This window comes from Dicentrarchus labrax, unplaced genomic scaffold (assembly GCF_905237075.1).
Source record: "Dicentrarchus labrax unplaced genomic scaffold, dlabrax2021, whole genome shotgun sequence".
Classification (NCBI taxonomy): domain Eukaryota; kingdom Metazoa; phylum Chordata; class Actinopteri; family Moronidae; genus Dicentrarchus; species Dicentrarchus labrax.
Window position 1 is genome coordinate 27426204 of NW_026136719.1, and position 18661 is coordinate 27444864.

The window sequence follows — 18661 nt, forward strand, 5'->3', positions numbered from 1 at the left end:
GCAGCGTCACATTTGAGGAACTGGAAGTAGGGTGGAGTTACAACAGTCTCAGCAAAGCAGCCAATTGGAAAAGTCGATACAAAAATAAGAACTTACTTGAAAGGAAATGATTTTTCCCCCGTGATTTCTTTTTTCACCCCCTCACATTATGTAACATGAAGTTATACCTACATGAATTGTTGAAATAAATAGTGCTGTTGTAAACTGATTTACTGAAATAACTGTATAATTCACTCACTGTTAAACACGTTTAAAAACTGTCTCAGGCATCTCAGTGCCTTGCTCAAAGGCCCTTAAATAGTGCTAGTTTAGTGAGTGTTCCTCTTCCCCTTGTTACCCTCCTGACCCCATCCTTCTGTCACACGCTCATGGGTAACATAGGCTTCTGGCACCACTCACTGTCTTCAATGTGAGAAAAAGCACAGACATCTGTGAAAATGACCTCAACTAATAACAGAGCTCTGAATTCCTATCAGAGGCTGCAAGCCGGAGCTTGTGACCTCTTGAAACAAAGCACCTGTCCTGCACACGTTCTCTCTATTGAGGTGATGCTGACCTCTGACCTCGTTGTAAGGCATCCATTGAGCTTCAGAGAGAAAAATAAGCAGGGTTTTATCCAGGACGGTTGTACAATGAATGGAAAAATGCTGCAACTTATCACAAGAAAGGCAACATTAGTCATTCAATTTCTGCTCTTCTGAATTTTAGAAATGGATATTTGAAATATTTTAGCTTTCAGGATGTGGTTACTCAACACAGAAATGGTAGCCAAAATTGTGTCTCTTCAACTGATAGCTTGTCACCCTTTCTCATGCCCTGTAAATCCACCGGTTTTACTGCAAAACCTGACCAAATAGTGCACTGGAGCAGTGTGGCCCCATGAAACACTACCAGAAAAACACACAGCCAATGTTCTGGTATATCTGTTGGTTCTGCCAGTACAATTAGATAAACACAAATGATATTTCACTATTTTATTTACATAAAAAATGTCATTTACAGTGTTCCAACAGATTAAAATGACCCAACACTGAAAACAGAAACCATATTCACATGTAGTGAGGTGTGCCACACAGTCGCAAGCAAAGATCTTAACAGTGTTAGCATACAGACAACTGCAATGTGAAGAATGAGTTTGAGGAAAAATACCAGTTGAATGTATCTCCAACACGAGAAACCACAAGTAACTGCAGTTTGCACCACATTTCAAGCGTTGCAATCATGTACAAATATACACTGTTAAAGAGATAATTATCTGTGCGTTTCCCAAGTATCAGACCACATGCTGCAGTGAGTGAGTGAGTGCACTTCTTTCTGGTTTTCTACCAGTTCCAGTTGCTGTTTGAACATACAGTAGCTCTTATGTATCTATTTTTACAACATACAAACTTTATCAGTGAACTTTCCATTTTCCAACATTTGATTTAAGCTTCTGAAAAGCAATGGTATCATTTCTCTCGCCTTTAGGGCAATGTTCTTACAGTTGTGGCCTGCACTGTTGGCTCAATGTAGGTAAAAAATAAAGTAAAAACCGTTGAATACATCCACAAGAGCAGCTATCTGTCACGAATAAGAACACCTGAACATATTCCCTTCTGCATATTCATGCTTTTTTTCAGGACATTAATGTTACCTTTCATCTTGTCTATTGTGTCTGGTGTCACCATTAAAAAAGCTCTGTAGCCATGGTTACCATTTGACCCCCACTGATGCGTTTACCTTGCTATAAGGGGGGAGCAACACATGGCTCCAAGGTGACAGGATGTCTGTGGAAGCACTGCTCCACAGGAAACCAAACCTATCTATGTATCAGCATGAAAAAAGCCTAACCACCAGTAAAGTCAAACCAACCAGCTAGACACAATTACTGGCTCCTCATCCCCCTGCACAGCTCCATCTGCAGAATCTCAACAGGAGACGGACGCAGAATGATTGGGATTGATCTGATGGTTGTGTGGGTAGAGTCATCGTTGGTGTAATGCGGAAAACACTTCCTGCCTGTTAGCAGATGGGATGAGTACGTGTTGCACAGCGAGCTTGGGCAGGCAAACGTGCTAAGAACGCAGCATCTCAGATCTTCAGTCTCAGAGAGTGAAGCGGTGTGAAGAGGGCACAAACCATCCAAGCCATGTCTCCAGAGCTTTGCTTCAGATGTAGAGCGAACCGTCAGCAGGTCCCACATAACCAACCCCAATCAGAAGAACATCTATCAAAGTCCAAATGCCCAGGCCTCCAAAGCTGAACAGTTTGCCCAGACCCTCTCTCCACTGGCCCAGATAAAACCGGTCTGCCCCAAAACCACCAAGCGTAATGCTACAGACAGGAGAGAAAACACAGATGAAGGTAAAAGATGCTGTTAGGAGTACACATTCTGATTCAAAAAGAGTGTTGTATATTGTTTGCAGCATTTAAGCTGGTCATAGCTCTTGAGATACTAGTGGCAGGTTTACCTGAGTGCTAATGCTGTAGACCATTTGTATCCACCAGTCCAGTTACAAAATAGACGTTTCTGAAATCTTCTTTTACCTACAGAAGAAAAAAGACATTTAGTGGACACACACAGTGGTCCTGATTATCAAAACATTTCCCAAACAAATTAACAAGATTAAAACCACAATAACATTTCAGAAAAACAAGCTACCCTGACTGAAGACTCAAATGTACATGTATAGAAAACATGTACTAAAACAGAACATCTGACATTATCTTTTGTGTTTTTTTTGTACCTGATGAGATCAAGGGCCACGATATCTCAACTATGTCAACTTAATAAACAGACTAATAGTCCTTACATAGCAATAATTACTCTACAGTGTTATGTTTAGATAGCACATTAGAAATTTCAGTGATTCTTTAAATTCATGTATTCGAATATGTATCAGCAGAGAACTGTTTTTTTTTTTTTACTATATTGTTCTCCATGCTTCTTGTGCATTTCCTCTAGACAAACTGTTAATTATCACATTAAATATCGCCCAACAGACTGCCTAAACCTGCATAGAAAACTTGAGGACAACCACCTCATTTTTAGTTCTAGAAAACTGGATGAGAAAATCTGTAAAACTCCACTGCCAAAACAACTATGTTCACACTGCCTGACTGAGACACAGTTACCCCACTGCCAGTAAAGAAACCAAGCAGGTTTTACAGTAGAGCCTTTATCATACCTAAACAATGTACATGATCTAACACGTCACAGGTGGCGTTGTAGCGCTTGCGTGGGCAGGACACTGTCATACAGTTGGTAGAGTTTGAGCAGCGGTACTGTGACGGGTCCAGCTGCCAGCAGAACTGACAGGTGAAGGAGAGAGAGAAGTTGGTTTGCGGCTGTCCCGACTCTCCCTACAAACACAAACAGCACTAATCAGCGTTTAATGAAAAAAAAGCTCCACAGCAGTTGCTTAAAATCACTAATTCTATCACCACATGTAACTATTTACTGTGGGGACTTGTCAAGAAACGTTTAGATGAATTCCAGTTTGTACAAGTACAAAACAGATTGTGCTATGTTACATTTCCCTTTTGATCAATGAGCTAAACAAGGTACAGACTTCTGTAAATCGTCCACCCTTACTCCACCTGCATGCAGCATAAACAATATGAACTGCTACTCACTATACAGTGAACCCCTTTTTTGGGTTTACAAATGAAGGAAGCTGGTTTCCTATAGGTGCAGTTGTGTTGATAATTGCAGTGAATGCAATCAGCTGGCAGGCGACTACACAAACCCCGACTAGGACATTTGGAAGCGTAGTTCTCTTCATCTGTAGGAGACGCTGCAAAACGGCAAACACAAAATTACATTACGTTCCTACATTTCTAGTTAGAATAATCAATTTAATAATGCAATTTAATGTTCGTTTTATGACTTTATGTCTGGAATCATTAATGAGTGTGGCAATGGGCTTGTGACAACATCCCTTTCAAATCTCTTGCCAAATTGGGAAAATAAGGCTGTGGGAGGTACATGACTAACACTCTGCCCTCAACAAAAAAGCCATCAAATAGTCCTTGAGCAAGGCCATTCACTCCTGATTGCTCCATTAAGGCTGCCTGCTGGCCAGCAATGGAGAACTGTTGTTGCTCTGTTGAAAAGTTATTGCCTTTTCAAAGTCTAGACGACATAAGAGCAATATTGTCTTTGATATGATAACAAAAAAATTCCATATTTTAAGTTGAAGTGTAAAACACAGAAAACGCATTTGAAAACTGATCAATCCCAAACTGGCCATTGTTTCTGCAGTCTTGTTTGTGAATTTGCTCGTGAATGAAATTCCAGAGGATATAATGTGAGTGTCTGTATAGATGGGGTGGGGCAGAGTGGGTCCCTTTGATGTACAGACAGGTGTCAAATTAAAGAAAAAACCAACATAAAGTGTCTTAGTAAGGTGTCGGGCCACCACGTGCATCAAGAACAGCATCAACACTTTGTCATTTCCTCCATAAGTCTCTGGACTCTACTGCCCAAAGATATTCCCTCATTTGGTGTTTTGGATGATGATGGTCAAGTTCAGCCTCAATGTGTCAGTCCTAAATCTCCCATAGGTCTTAGATTGGGTTGAGATGTGGTGACTGCGGAGGCCATAGCATATGATTCACATCATTTTCATACTCATCAAACCATTCAGTGACCCCTAGTGCCCTGAGGAGGAGATCAGTCATCCTGGAAGAGACCACGCCCATCAGGATAGAAATGTATCATAATAGGATAAAGGTGATCACTCAGAATAACTTTGTATTGATTTGCAGTGACCCTTCCCTCTAAGGGGACAAGTGGACCTGAACCATATTCCACATCTCTGAACTCTCACATGTGCATTCATCTTTGTAATGAGAGGTTTATGCTCTGCAACCCTACTGTAATATCCCTGTGACAAAATCTGAATCCACTGGGCCTGCTCAGCAGTTCAACAACGCCAGAGAGCATGATTGGATGTTCATTTCTCAACTGTACCATGCAGTGCACCTGTGTGGGAACAGCCACTCATTTATTGAGGGGTTTCCTTTCATATGTGACCCGTCTGTATATTTGGCCATTGTAATTGTAAACCTGATGACTGACTGCTGTGTTTACCTGAGGCTGTAGCAGGGACTACTGGGCTGGTGATGACAGGTCCATGCTGGGCGTCTCTGGTGTAAGGGGGTTCCTGGCCAACATGAGGAGAGCTCAGGTACCCTGGCAAGTAAACAGACAATAAAAAAGATATACGACCCAAATCCAACTCACCCATCTGCTACAACCATGGATATAAAACCTACTATTTACATTACATGTTGGGCTGATTGTGGAAATACTGTTAGGTAATGGCATTTACGTGTTAGGAGACAGACAAGCCAGTAAGATAAATATAATCGAAGTTAGAAAATATATGATCAACTTAATTAACAATGCCATTAAACATGTAGCTAGAGAAGCTAGCTACATGTTTTTACCGAGGCTGGCTAGTGACATGCTGCCAATCAGCAGGGGCATTTAGCCAACTGTTAGCTCTCACATGTTATAAATTAAATACAAGGGACAACGTCGCCTGTTGTGTTAGACAAGTAACTGTTCAATCAGCGCTATTCACTGCTATCATTGCTAAGTAGCTCGCTAGCCCGCTAGCTAGCCAGTAAATGCTAACTCAGTGGGAGGAAGCTACCGTCAGTACGACAGCCCCAATGTACGTAACGTTAGCCATAAACGTGAGAAAAACTGGAGTAAATGTGTAACCGGATCCATTAACATACCGTTAACACACTGTAAGAACAGGTCCATGAACAAAACGATAACAATTCCGTAGGTTTTGAGGCACCGTCCTCGGTCCGGTCTCCATATCTGACAGCTAGTGGCCATTGTTACAGCAGAGCCAAGCAAAGCTGCATTCAGGGCATGTGGGAAAAAAGAGAGACAGTCAGGGATGCTCTGCTGGGAGGTATTAGTGCTCGCTAATATAGCACTGGTTGTTTGATTGTTACATAAAGCCGTGAAGATGCCATCGAAGAAGTATTCAGCTGATACTCATTTCTGATGCGTTTGCGTTACATCTGACCATTAATGTAACGTAGATCATATCTAAGCACTTGGCAATGTGGCATGTTTGAGTATATAGTAGAACTTCCAGCAAAGATATTGCAATAAATATCAACCAGTAATGCAGTAACCTTGAGAATTATAACTGCATTATTGTGACTATCCATTTTAAATATTTTCTCCTTTCAGTATTTTTAAGCTGAATGACACATCTATAATATCAGGTGGTGGCATCAACATTCAGTAAGTAACTAAAATACAGTACATCACAAGCCTTGTTTGAAAGAAGTGCGACTAGAGTAGAAGAAAATATTTATGGAAAAGTGTTTGTGTGTATGCTATCTTTGCCATGAGTGTGAACGCACCATAACAAGCAGCTGAACTTCCTGGTCCTGATCTTGCCACGCCCACCGCGCTCCAGATCAGTATATTATAAAGTGTATATATATAATATATAAAGTGTGAAGATTTTATTCAAATGTACTTTTTAATGAGGTCTCATTTCTGGTCAGAATGTCTCACTTAATGTGGTGTTTGTAGTCTATGAATTCTGTAGAGGACAGTAACACTACGGGGAAAAGAGCAAGAATGGAGAAATACATTTTACTGTCTTACACGGTTATATCTGACAATACATGCACTATGATCATGTGGCCCTGTATTGCTCTGTAGGTAAATAAAATCACTTCCACTGATAAAAGTTGCATTTCCATTGGTGAGAACTACTGGCTAACAACATCTGTATCTGCTCAGTTTCACGTTATTGCTTTGGAATGAGTAAACTATTCAAGCATGACAAATTTCTGAAAGCCTGTACATCTCTACAAACGAATCCTTCTGCTGTTCATCATCATACCAAATTCTTGTAAAAGAACCACAACATGAAGCTCTTCTTTTGTGACATTAAAAAGAACAATCACTCACATTCAGTAGATTTATTTTATTTCTGGGGTTTCCCATGGAGACAGACCTTTGTGAAAAATCTGTGCCAAACACATAATCTTTGTTATGAATGATAACACTGGTTCCTTCAATTACCAGATAACTTCCCTTCATAACTTGATACCCACACCACATACAAACACATCCTTTTTTTACCCCTTCACACATCATCATGTGGGCATTTAGCCACAGAATATCAGTTTATTAGTTCCTGTGTCTGATTTCTGTTCTACGTACTACACTTTCACTGTACCATCGTTCTATGTGCCATCATTTGTCCCTTTACTGCTCATCTGACTGTAGTTGAGGTATTCAAATGCAAGAGTCTGGATTGTTCTTGGTCTTCATCAGAACTCCTCCTCTGCGTTTCGACAGCGAGATTGTTTGAGCAGGGTCAGGCGAGCCAGAACCTCGGCCACCGAGAGTTCTCCATGGACTTTGTTGTCCCTCGTGCGCACATTGACGCCGTTAGTCATCTTCTCCTTCTCTCCGACCACTGCCAAAACACAAGAAGACAACAGCTTGACATGGGCCAAGTCACACCACACACACACAGCTACCCTAACACGTTCCCTGCTTTGTGCTCAGAATTCAACAACTGTGGGTGGTTAGCCAGCTTGGAGGTCCATTTGCTTTATATTCATTCAATTAAGACTTATTATTATTCTAATGGTGAGTCTGCTGACAACCCCACATCTAGAAAGGACCATAGCAGGTTTTAGCCGACATACTCAAATCACTTCTTCTCTACGTTCCTATTTTTCTGAAAAGAGTCCTTTATCTTTTAGATTTTTGAACACTTAAAAACACTTAAATTTACAGCCACTGGAACCATATTTAGTATACTTCCTCTGTCTACACTGTGCTGCCTCCTAGTAATTAAAAATAGATGACTTACAATGAGTGGATTACCCAATCAGTATTACAATCTAACAATACAATAATATAACATATGAATGTCGTGGAAGCAACCAATTAAATGTGCTTTTGAAGGGATTGCAGGCAACCCTAAGAGTAGCAAAAATGGTGTGAAAATGCTCTTGAATCAGTGGTCAGTTGGTGTTTTCAAATGCACATGGGGCAGTAAGATCTTCTCACCAAGAATGAAGTTGTATTGGGCCAACTGCGCGTTACGGATTTTCTTGTTAAGGAGACAGCTGGAGTCCAGGTCAGCATCTGCCATGAAACCAGCTTCTGTAAACTGCTTACACAACTGACAAGTGGGGAAAGAAAATCTTATTGAATATACAGCTCAAATCTGAATGCCACCGATAATTATTCATATGATCGTACTTAATTGTGGTCAAGATGGGGAAGTGGGAGACTTACCCTCTTGGCGTAGTCCTCACAGGAGGGGTTGACAGGCACCAACATCACCTGACGTGGAGAGATCCACAGAGGCCTTGTGGAAGGACACACAGACTCTAATGAAACAATCTTTACAGTGCTATACTGGTGTAAAGATAATAACATAACAACCTCCCTCGACAAAAAGAATCTAGGGTATGGTTGAAACGTTACAATACAATACAATACAACACAATACATAGTTTGACATTCTAACAAGATGGCATGTCACTCATAACCAGCCTAAAACTGTACAGTAACACAAAATTACAATTGTGTCTATTGAAACATCACAGCAGTGGACTCATCAGCACTTTGGGCAATGGCTAGCTTTTTCATTTTTGGAATTTAATAACTTTTTTAATTAAAGTTCTCAAGTGTAAGATTAACAAAAAAGCACCTCACCATTTCCCTGCATAGTTCTCTGTGAGAATGGCAATCATCCTCTCCACTGAGCCCAAGATGGCACGATGGATGATGACTGGTCGGGCTTTGTCATCCCCATCCTTCCTGTTTGCATCAGAAAGAATAATAAGGGTTCCTGTGAAATGTGTCAGTATAAATGTAGACTTATTCTTGGCTGACCATATTTATTATTGTATCTTTGTTTATTGTATTTGTCTTATCCTACTGATCTACACAGTCAGCTCTTCCGCTTTCCATATGTAATACTGGGCTGATGGGACTTATGCACAAGCTGTAAATACTATTAACTGCCTGTTGTCTATTGTTATAAAGGCTGTGCAGTGTCTTCCAATTCTGGGTTTACAAATTGAAGTTCCTGGTGAGGTGTTAAATCAGCTGCTCAATGAGTTAAAATTTGCATACAACTCTTCACCTCTGAAACACACAACTTGGCGGGACACAAGCTGAGACATCTTATTCATGAGGGGATTAACATAAAATCCTTGGTGCAGTAAAGTACACAGACTCAGCAGTGTGTCAATGTTTTGATTAGGTGACTCACCCCACAAAGGTCAGGTTGAAGCGGATAGGCAGCTGGAAGTCCAGCTGAATGGTTGCACATTGGTGGTAACGTCCAATTGCATCTTTGATCTTAATGTCAATCTGCAACAGCACACAAAGAATTACAGTGCCTTCCAGATATCGGGGGAATTAACTTGATTTTGTGTTAGGCAAGAAAATACAGAGAAATTATCTGACCTTGGGTCCATAAAAAGCACCGTCTCCAGGGTTGAGTTTCCATGGTTCCCCAAACTCATTCAAGCTGTTCTCCAGTTGCTGTCAATCATGAGGCATAGGTTAACATGTAATTTAAATCTAAACAATGGAAAGCAGTTACTATGAAGCTGGCCAAGTCATACTGCGGTACACAATTCAGTACAGAATACACAGTTCAGTCTGCACTTTGCACTCCCTACTGCACTTCTATATTTTATCCATATAAATATCTACTTACAACTGGACAAAATAAATGACATGTCACACAAATGAGCAATGTCTTATTGACAGCACACCTCCTACAGAAACCAATGAACTTCACAATGACTCACAGATGTGATACTACTGTATGATCACACAGCAGGGTTTCAGCTCTTTCACCAACAGTGCCAACTCAGTGTCAACATGAGCATTTATTTGCTAAAAGGTAAGGTGTGGAAAAGCCCTGGTGTATATATTAGGTTTACATCTTGTGCTCAATATTTACTAGAATTCGGCTGGTACCTGGAGTTCATTTTACACCATAAATCATAACTATGATGCATGATGCAGTTTACCTTCTCAGCCTGGTTCCACACAGCGATATCGCCCAGATACTTCTCTGGACGAGTGGAGAGGTGAAGCTGGAAGGAGAATCCAAACACATCGTAAACACAGCGGAGGAAGTCAAGACAGCCCTTCATCTCTGACTCGATCTGTAGAAAAAAAGAAAAGATTCAGAATTTCGGAAATGACTCATAATAAGTGGGTACTTGTTTTTCCACATGTTCAAAAGACCTAAAAACTGTGTGTAAAAACAGTTGAACACTACTGTTGTGGTCACCTGATCCATTGTGCAGAAAATGTGAGCGTCATCCTGCTGGAAACGCCGTACTCTGGTCAGCCCGGTTAGTGTTCCTGACAGCTCGTTTCTGTGGAGGACTCCGAAGTCTGCCAGCCTCAGAGGAAGCTCCCTCCACGAGCGAGGCCTGTGGCTGAACATCAGACTACAGGACAACCAGAGAGCAGAAAATCAAATAACTATGACACACTTTACATACTGTATGTGCCCAGTACAGCATTTTGGAAACAAACTCAACAACAAAATACTCTACAATTACCAGTGCCCGGGGCAGTTCATGGGTTTGAGTGCAAAGATGTCATCTTCCACAGGGAAGGAGAACATGTTTTCACTGTAGTGTTGCCAGTGGCCAGATGTCTCCCACAGTTTGCTGTTGTAGATGTTGGGGGAGGCTACTTCCTGAAAGCCTCTTCTCCAGTACTCATCCTAGAAAAACAACAAAACCACATAAACAAGCTATATCTGCCAGTTGGAAGGGCCCAGGTACTTTATTGAGCCGAGCTAAATCATGACTTCTGGCATCAAACTCCAGCTACTGCAATGGAAATCAAATCCTGTGGACTTTATTTATACATTTGTTTTCTTTAAGCAAAACATTTCTCGTCCAGTTGAGCTGTTTAGCAGCCAAAAGTAGAAGACTGGTGTTACTGGAAACATTTCAACTGTGAATGTGTGGAACTGTGAATATGAAACAGGAAGGAGCTTAAAAACATAATGCATGCTCAGTCAGCTTCTCCTGAATAAATACATTTTAACAGAAGAGAGATACAGAACCATCTCGTCCATTGCAGTCATACTAAGGCAGCCTCCAGCGTCTAGAAATGTGTGCACAGTTTGCTGCACAGTCAGTTCTCACTGTTAAACGTTGTAGCGATGGTATAGAAGGGAATGCATAGCTAGTTGCTCGTCGGGGGTCGTTTTTTTTCTTCTTTTTTTTATAAACACAGCGATAACAGATTGAAGTGACGTGATAATGATCTTGCACAGTTTCTGTACAGTATGTGAGGTCTTCTTGGCTTGGACTGGTGTGTTGGTGTGTGATGTGAAAGTCTTCAAGATGTCAACACATCTCCGCAAATACGTCACAGAGCCAAGTTCCTGTACAGTCACTGAACTTGCCGAAGTTATTCTGAAATCTAAAGTTTGCACAACTTTGGACATGACTGTCTTCTGCTCTTAATTGAGAACTTCTGCTCCCTCTGGCCATCATTTAACCTCATTACCAAATGTGGAAATTTGGTGGCCTCCCAAACACTAGTAGGGTCTTTAAAATAAGCTAAACACTTTGAAATGATCATTCCATGAAGCCAGTCGGTCAAATGATTGCTGTGCTGCTGACAAACTCATTGGGAGCACAATCTGAAAATCTTGACATGTTCTGTATCAGCAACTGACTTCATGATGTTTGGTTTGTCATGTATTTGGCGTTTGACTGAAAAAACTCTTTGAAAAGCTCAGGCCATAATTCAGACTTTCTACAGCAGTCAGGACTTTTTCTTGGGCTCTGAGCAGAATTTGAACCGACTGAGCTGAACTAAACTATTCCGCTCACTGTTACACTCACAGCTCCTTGGTGATTGTATGTTTTGCAGAAGTTAACAGTTAGCGGTCTGCATGTCAATGAGTTGGCAATCACTACAAGTATACGTAACTGTTAAGCACAGCCTGTTCCTCATGGACTCAGGGTTTTGAGTGGTTTTGTGTTTTAGAACCTCTGGAGTACTTCTTTTTTTAGATCAATGAACCAGAGGCTAGTTCTGCTTGTGGATTTTGTTCTAATGTAAACTGGCATTCAATGATCTTGACAGTACTTTTTAATGTAGATCCCCAAATAAATATTTTAAAATGACAGTCAGCATAACTGATGCAATAATACAATTATATATATATATATATATATATATATATATATATATATATATATATATATATATATATAATGAACAAACCTCATCAGCATTAAATAGAAAAGGGTGATTAAAGTGAGCTTGACCTTGAAATCCTCCTTCACATCTCTTGAGCTGTACTTGCTCATTTTGGCCATTGTATTATGATAATATATTCAAATGAATATTAATATATTGATTGTAGGTAACCATGAAGATTTAACAAAAGCTAAAAAAGAAAAACAGAGCCTCTAAAACGAGAAGGGGGTCATTATCTGAGGGCTTCTGTGGTTCATCTGCCACAACTGAATTTTCTATCTGAAACAGACTCAAACTTGCCACATATGGTGTAATAGAAAAGAGGTGCTGATGGGCATTTCACCACCACTCCTACCCTGATGAACTCTGTGAGTGTGTTGTAGATGTAGGCTCCGCGCGGCATGAAGAAACAACTCCCGGGGCTCAGATCGTGGAAGAAGAACAGCTCCTGATCCTGTGAAACAGACAAAGAATGACTTTTAAATGACTTGACATATTCTTTTTATCTGCAGGTACAATGAGCAAGAAACTCCTCCATACACAGCAGGGAGTTATCCTCTCATCACACGGCAGACCATCTGTCAACGACTGGCTGCAGAAAAAAGCTCAATGGACAGACTGGGTTGATGTGTCCTGGTAGCTGGAAAGCAGGACAAACTGTTTCCTTCCAAGACTGTGAAGACATATCTTATTCATTTCCTCCTTTAAATCTGAAATAAAATAGTGTGAGGGTGGCAGCAAGTCCTGTGATTTCTGTAATGACCTCTAATTGAAAACTGTGATTATGAACACTATTGATGCAAGTTGTCTCCTTGTGCATGAGTTTATAACACAGCCCACCTCACCTGCTTTTCAGCTTCAGTAGTTAATAATTGAAGAATTACAGTGAAAATCCAAAAGAATAAATGCTATAATAATGACACTGCTTTGTCAGGTGCACTTTTATTTGGAAAATGAGGCTTTGTAATGGAAATGTCCTGTAATGTCAGCCACCTATTTCTAGAAACACCCTCGATCACAGACCATTTGAAACAAATAAACAGACAGACTTGGAATTGATCTTTGTTATAAAGCCAACCCTGAGCTAATGAGATGAGACTCAGTCAAGTCTGGTTCAAGAACTGACTTTGGATCACAGACCTGAGCCATCAAGCACTGGGAATTCACAATGAAGAAAACTCACACGTAAAACACAACACTGTAATATTTGCGGCAAGCACACATGAAATATATAATATTAAGAGTAAAATATGTCACTGCAATAAACAAAGCAAAAATGAACTTAAGCAGCAGGAAGCTCAGCTCCACTGTATTCCCTCTGTTAGTCCAATTTGGCTATTTAAACCTCCTTTATGAAACCTGTAGTGCTTTTATTTCCTCTATACACATCTCAAAACTGGTGAAGTTAGAACATGTTTGATCAGTCGATATGTCAAAGACACAGTCGCATCCCTGCTGTTGTATCTGCTGGGATATATTGCTTTTACTTCAGTGCTATTGGCTGATGAAACTAGACTGCATCTAGAGGTTTTCAGAATGTTGTGCTGTCATTATGCACTGTGCAAATGATAAGGGTCGGCTTGGGATCGTGCCACAGAGCACCATCTTTAAAACAACATGCCACTTTTGTCACCTCCCTCCAACTGGCTTCAACAACATTATCTTGACTCTTGCGTTTAATATGGAACTGTGTTGTTATCGGTGCTGATTGAGGTGCTGCCGTCTGCGTCTCCCATGCTGAGAAACCAGCTGGGGTGCTCAGATGACTCACAGTTGTCCCGAATGTGCCAACATGAAGAAACACAGTGCCCTCCGCTGGTACAAAGCGGCAACAGTCGATCTATGGCAGAACAACATGGTTTTCATTCCCCATGTTGTTTTGTCATACTAGCCAGGCCCTGAGGCACTTTTGATAATCCCAACTGGGTTACACTGGGTAGATCATTTGTTTGTATATTGTTGCATGTGTCCTTACAGTTGATGTCTGCCTGGAGACTGTGTTCTTGGTCCAGGTTCTGGACCACATCTATAAAACCACAAACCTCTCACAGGAAAAACCTCCTTGAAAAACCTCAGAGGAGATGTGTCAGCCATCACATTATACAATTACAAATCAGAACTCTTTGTACTAGGTTTCAGTCTCCAGTTCTAGGCCTCAGCAAGCTGGGTGGGCTTGGACATGACTGCCTACAGTGACTCACTTTGCCAATCTTGCGATGGTCTCTGTTCTTGGCCTCCTCCTGAAAACGTTCCCACTCCTTCAGCATCTTTGAGTCTGGGAATGAAATCCCATAGATCCTCTGTAGAGTCTCCATGTCGGAGCGGCCCTCCCAGTACGTTGAAGAGTTCTGATGACAGACGAAGAAAAAAGTGAAAAATTGCCATTTTACACACTTTACTTTTTTAGAAACATCATCACTAATAAAATCAGGAGCAAGTAACAGGAATCGACTCTGGGTTCATTACCTTATAAGTAGTTATAATAAAAAAATGTATCTGTCTGAGAACAGCACAAATTGATCTGGGGCTTGTGGATTTAGGACCCTGTGTGTATTTCCCACATACCTTGTAGATCTTCATGGCTTTGATCTTGCCTGTATGTCTGACATGGGGACCTCTGCACAAGTCAATCAAGGGCCCACATCTGATCAGGATTCATAGATAACACAACAGTTAGTTTGAAAGGACTAAAAGAACTAACACATCCTCTTACAAAAGAAAGATCCAGTTTAATATTTTTTTCTCCTTCTTACCTGTAGACCGTAGTAGTGGGGGTGGTGACTTTCTCATTCAGAATGCGGCATTTGAATTTGTTGTACTGAAAGACACAAACGCCTTGGGTAGGTTGGTTTTTTTTGTCTTGTTTTAAAGATTTCAGTGTTAAATGACAAATTCCATGCATGCAAATAATAATAATAATAATAATAATAATAATCCCTTATAAATACATATTTCCCGTTTTGAACATCAATTCATACTCCCACACAAGCAGAGGATATACTGACAGGAATGTTCTCTCTCTCCCTCTCTCTCACCTTAAACATCTTCAACAGTGTCTCCTTGCTGATCTCGAGCCTCTCAAAAGGCTGCTTTTCCTTCACCACAGTCTTACATAATGTCTCCAGGTCCCCAAACTCAGCACTGGAAACTCCCCTGGAGAAAGGACACATGCTCAGCTCAGTAAGGAAATCTGGCCAGAGGAGAGAAGACACTGATAGTAAAAAATATCTGCTCACTTCTGTCCATCCAGGAACATGTCGTAGTAGAAACCATTCTCTATGGGGGGTCCGTAACACAGACAACCTCCATAAAAGCGCTCCATTGCCTCCCCCAGGATGTGAGCACTGGAATGCCAATACACCTAGGATGCAAGATGAAGGTCAAATTAAAGTAAGTATGTTGTTTGGACACTGTGGCTTAGACCTTTTTAATACATTTGACATTAAGGTAGGGCACGATAAAAACAATATAAATAAAAACATTCAATAAATATAGTAAATTAAAAGATTTGCCAATGCTAAATTAAGAAAACATCCTCAAGGTTTCCCTCAGTAGCCATTAGCCATGTGTTCAAATGTATTTTATTTATTCATTTGTATTAAAAATGTACTCACAGCCTGAGCATCCTCATTGTCAAAGCGCAAGATCTCAAGAGAGCAGTCCTGCTCGAGAGGTCTGTCCAGATCCCAGAGCTCCCCATTCACCCGAGAAATCACAGCGTTGTCAGCCAGGCCCTGGCTGAAAGATCAAGTGCAAGATAGTTGCCTCAGAAATGCTGAGTCTGCATTTAACAGTGATTTCTATCATTATGATGAAAAGAAAGAACTAGGGCTGCACGTTATGGTTAAAAAAAAAAAAAAAAAAGGGTTATTGTGATTATTTTGACAGATTTTACAATTGTGATATGATTCATGATTATTATGAATGATTATTTCTGCATCACAACTTTCATTTTCAAATGAAAAAAACCCTACTAAAATCATGAGGATGTGACATCTGTTGGGGTCTGTAGTACCAAAGAAACAGATTTGTAGGCTACGGCATCTCTTCAGAGCTTCAGTGCTTAACTATAATGGCTGCTGTCACACATTTTAATCAAACAATCGCAGCTTCTTGCGATTTGGATCACATGTGGGAAACAGAGTGTCTAGTCTCCCTCTGTGGTGTCTGCTTTTATCAGACAAATTAAAATATATGGATAATATTGGCAGCCATTAATTGATAATAGAATTGTAGCCTCCACATTAGTGAATCTGGCCAGCTGTTCAAGTAGTCACCTGATATCACAAGCCAGCTGGTATGGTGTGGTGAGCCAAGCTTTGCCCGCCACCTTCCGTCCGTCTGGTAGCTCCACAGTAATGGGCTTGCTGTCTGCAGCTTTCTTTTCCTGCAGAGCATCACTCTCGCTCTTCAGCTGCTGATAGAGGCTGAGGCGCTCTGCGATGTATCCAGGCCAGGGCTTCAGCTACAGCGGAAAACATGAAAAACAATCAGTGTCAAGAAATTGTCTACGCTTAATGAATTAGGGAGTGTCGTTTTGTCATGTTAACCAACACAGTATGAAATATCCCATCTGTAAAAAGCAGGGACTCGAGCAGAAACACTTTGTTGTGTGTTATAAGCTGAAATGAGTTATGTTCCTGTTGATACAATGGGAGAAAAGAGGAGCAGGATAGCTTCTTTAATAATCACCTCTTTCACACCTCCACCTCCTTGTCCCTTATCCTGCTTCTTCTCCTTCTTGTTGTTCTTGTCACCAGATTTGGTATCCGTGGTTTCCACCTGTGCACAGAGAGCAGTGTGTGTCTTTAATACTATAATAGGGTCTTATCACCATTTCCTTCTGAGCCAGCCTATTATTAATCAGTCAGTGAACACGATCAGTATTCAAAGTGGGCATACACTGACACTGAAAGGCCAGCGTAAGGCCTATTGAGGGCAGGAAAATAAATGTCACTTATTTTAAATCAACGGTTTTTAATCAGTATTAATTCAACATCTGTTATTTTTTTGGCCTATTTCAACAAAGTGTTTTGCGGCCACATTACAGCCACACACCATGATGTCAGTAATCAGCCTATCAGGATGGAACAAAGCTTTCTTTTATTAGAATAACATTATAATCTTTTGTATTTCTCCTTTGTTGTAAAGCACTTTGAGTTTCATGTAGAAAGCTGCTATACACATAAAGTTATTATTATTATATTTCTCTCCTTAGGGCCTGGTGAACCTTTCACATTCTGGAGACTTTGAGTTTTATCCCTTCTGTTTGTTTCTGTAGCTCCAGTGTCAGTGTCAGTGTCCGACCAGGCTAGAAGCTAAATCACATCCATTGGAGCCATCACATTGTTTCATCGTTTTGTGATGTTTTTAATGTCACAATAGTGATGAAAAGGACGAAAGAAGACAATACCAGTCAGGCTCCGTCGCCATGGACACAGCAGTGCCAAGCGGACTGAGCCCGGCATCACCCATCTGGACTCCACGGGCAGCTCCCTATGAGCACTATCGGTCCGTAATGGCACTCAGAGAACTTGGGGCAGCTATTTCTGGATGTGGGGTGGTACAGATTGTCATTCAGCTCTACCGGACAGAGGCCCACTCCTCGTGCAGCACTACCCCCCACCCCCCAACCATATTACAAATGGAGCCATTTGAACCGGAGAGCATTTACTGCCCCAGTCTTTACCTTGGTATCTGCTCGGCTGTTTGTCTGCTTCACTTTGCTGCTGTTTTTTTCCGGAGCTTTGCTACTCTTCAGTCCTTCTTGTCTCTTGCCCTCAAGCTCCAGCTCTGCTCGCAGACCCCGCCGGAGGTGCAGCAGCCGGTACCTGAGCTTCTCATTCTCGGTCCGCAGGCTCTCTAGCTCCGGGGAGACCTCCGCAACACCGGCGGCACCCAGACCTCGGCTCAAACCATCGCGGAGAGACGAGATTTCCTTGGTGAGGAGCTGAATTTGCTCCTCCTGGGCTGCCAAGCGTGCAGCCAGGCACTCCGCCATCTTTAAATGACCACCATAGCCACAATGACAGCCAACTTCCGGTGAGGGTTTTTGAAAATAAAACTGATATCCACAACCACAATAAGAGCCACTTATTTTAAATACATAACAACCACCTACAGTACAGTAGATACCCATACAAAGAAAACAGTCAATAAAAAAATAATACTTAATAGGAGGAGGAAAAAATAAATGAATGAATCAATCGTTTTATATGTATCAAATATTATTTGGGTCTTTGTTGCTTTTTTAATATTAATGATCAGAATCAGAAATACTTTATTGCTCCCTGGGGGTACATTTAAAAAAGAAGATTGGACCATTTCATTTTATATATATATGGAAATTTGCCAAAAACGTGTCAACAGTTGGATTAGGAAGTTAATATTTATGTCCATTGAGTTATTTTC

At 41.0% G+C, this 18661-nt stretch overlaps 2 protein-coding genes across 2 annotated transcripts; both read right to left on the reverse strand.

The window, feature by feature from the left end:
- Positions 1–959: 959 nt before the first annotated feature.
- tm2d3 (TM2 domain containing 3) lies at positions 960–5884 on the reverse strand. The gene is made up of 6 exons (XM_051379872.1): positions 5731–5884; positions 5075–5176; positions 3616–3776; positions 3168–3342; positions 2451–2526; positions 960–2313 (listed from the first exon to the last, which is right to left on the reverse strand). Exons 1-6 carry the CDS (start codon positions 5834–5836, stop codon positions 2148–2150), a joined length of 786 nt encoding a protein of 261 aa, XP_051235832.1. The 5' UTR covers positions 5837–5884; the 3' UTR covers positions 960–2147.
- A 1054-nt stretch (positions 5885–6938) lies between these two features.
- tars3 (threonyl-tRNA synthetase 3) lies at positions 6939–18284 on the reverse strand. The gene is made up of 19 exons (XM_051378833.1): positions 17940–18284; positions 16943–17032; positions 16528–16715; positions 15865–15988; positions 15487–15611; positions 15286–15403; positions 15004–15068; positions 14816–14894; positions 14452–14598; positions 12606–12704; positions 10585–10751; positions 10308–10470; positions 10042–10179; positions 9467–9544; positions 9270–9370; positions 8708–8812; positions 8285–8357; positions 8054–8168; positions 6939–7451 (listed from the first exon to the last, which is right to left on the reverse strand). Exons 1-19 carry the CDS (start codon positions 18249–18251, stop codon positions 7303–7305), a joined length of 2436 nt encoding a protein of 811 aa, XP_051234793.1. The 5' UTR covers positions 18252–18284; the 3' UTR covers positions 6939–7302.
- Between the last annotated feature and the right edge of the window lie 377 nt (positions 18285–18661).

Coding starts and splice junctions, on each gene's coding strand:
- tm2d3 (XM_051379872.1), bottom strand. CDS start 5,836: ATGGCCACTAGCTGTCAGATATGGAGACCGGACCGAGGACGGTGCCTC. Junction 3,777..5,074: donor AGTCCCTGCTACAGCCTCAG/GTAAACACAGCA, acceptor GCCGTTTTGCAG/CGTCTCCTACAGATGAAGAG. Junction 3,343..3,615: donor AAAAAGGGGTTCACTGTATA/GTGAGTAGCAGT, acceptor TTGTGTTTGTAG/GGAGAGTCGGGACAGCCGCA.
- tars3 (XM_051378833.1), bottom strand. CDS start 18,251: ATGGCGGAGTGCCTGGCTGCACGCTTGGCAGCCCAGGAGGAGCAAATT. Junction 14,599..14,815: donor AAGCCATGAAGATCTACAAG/GTATGTGGGAAA, acceptor GTCTGTCATCAG/AACTCTTCAACGTACTGGGA. Junction 10,471..10,584: donor ATGAACTGCCCCGGGCACTG/GTAATTGTAGAG, acceptor GTTGTCCTGTAG/TCTGATGTTCAGCCACAGGC.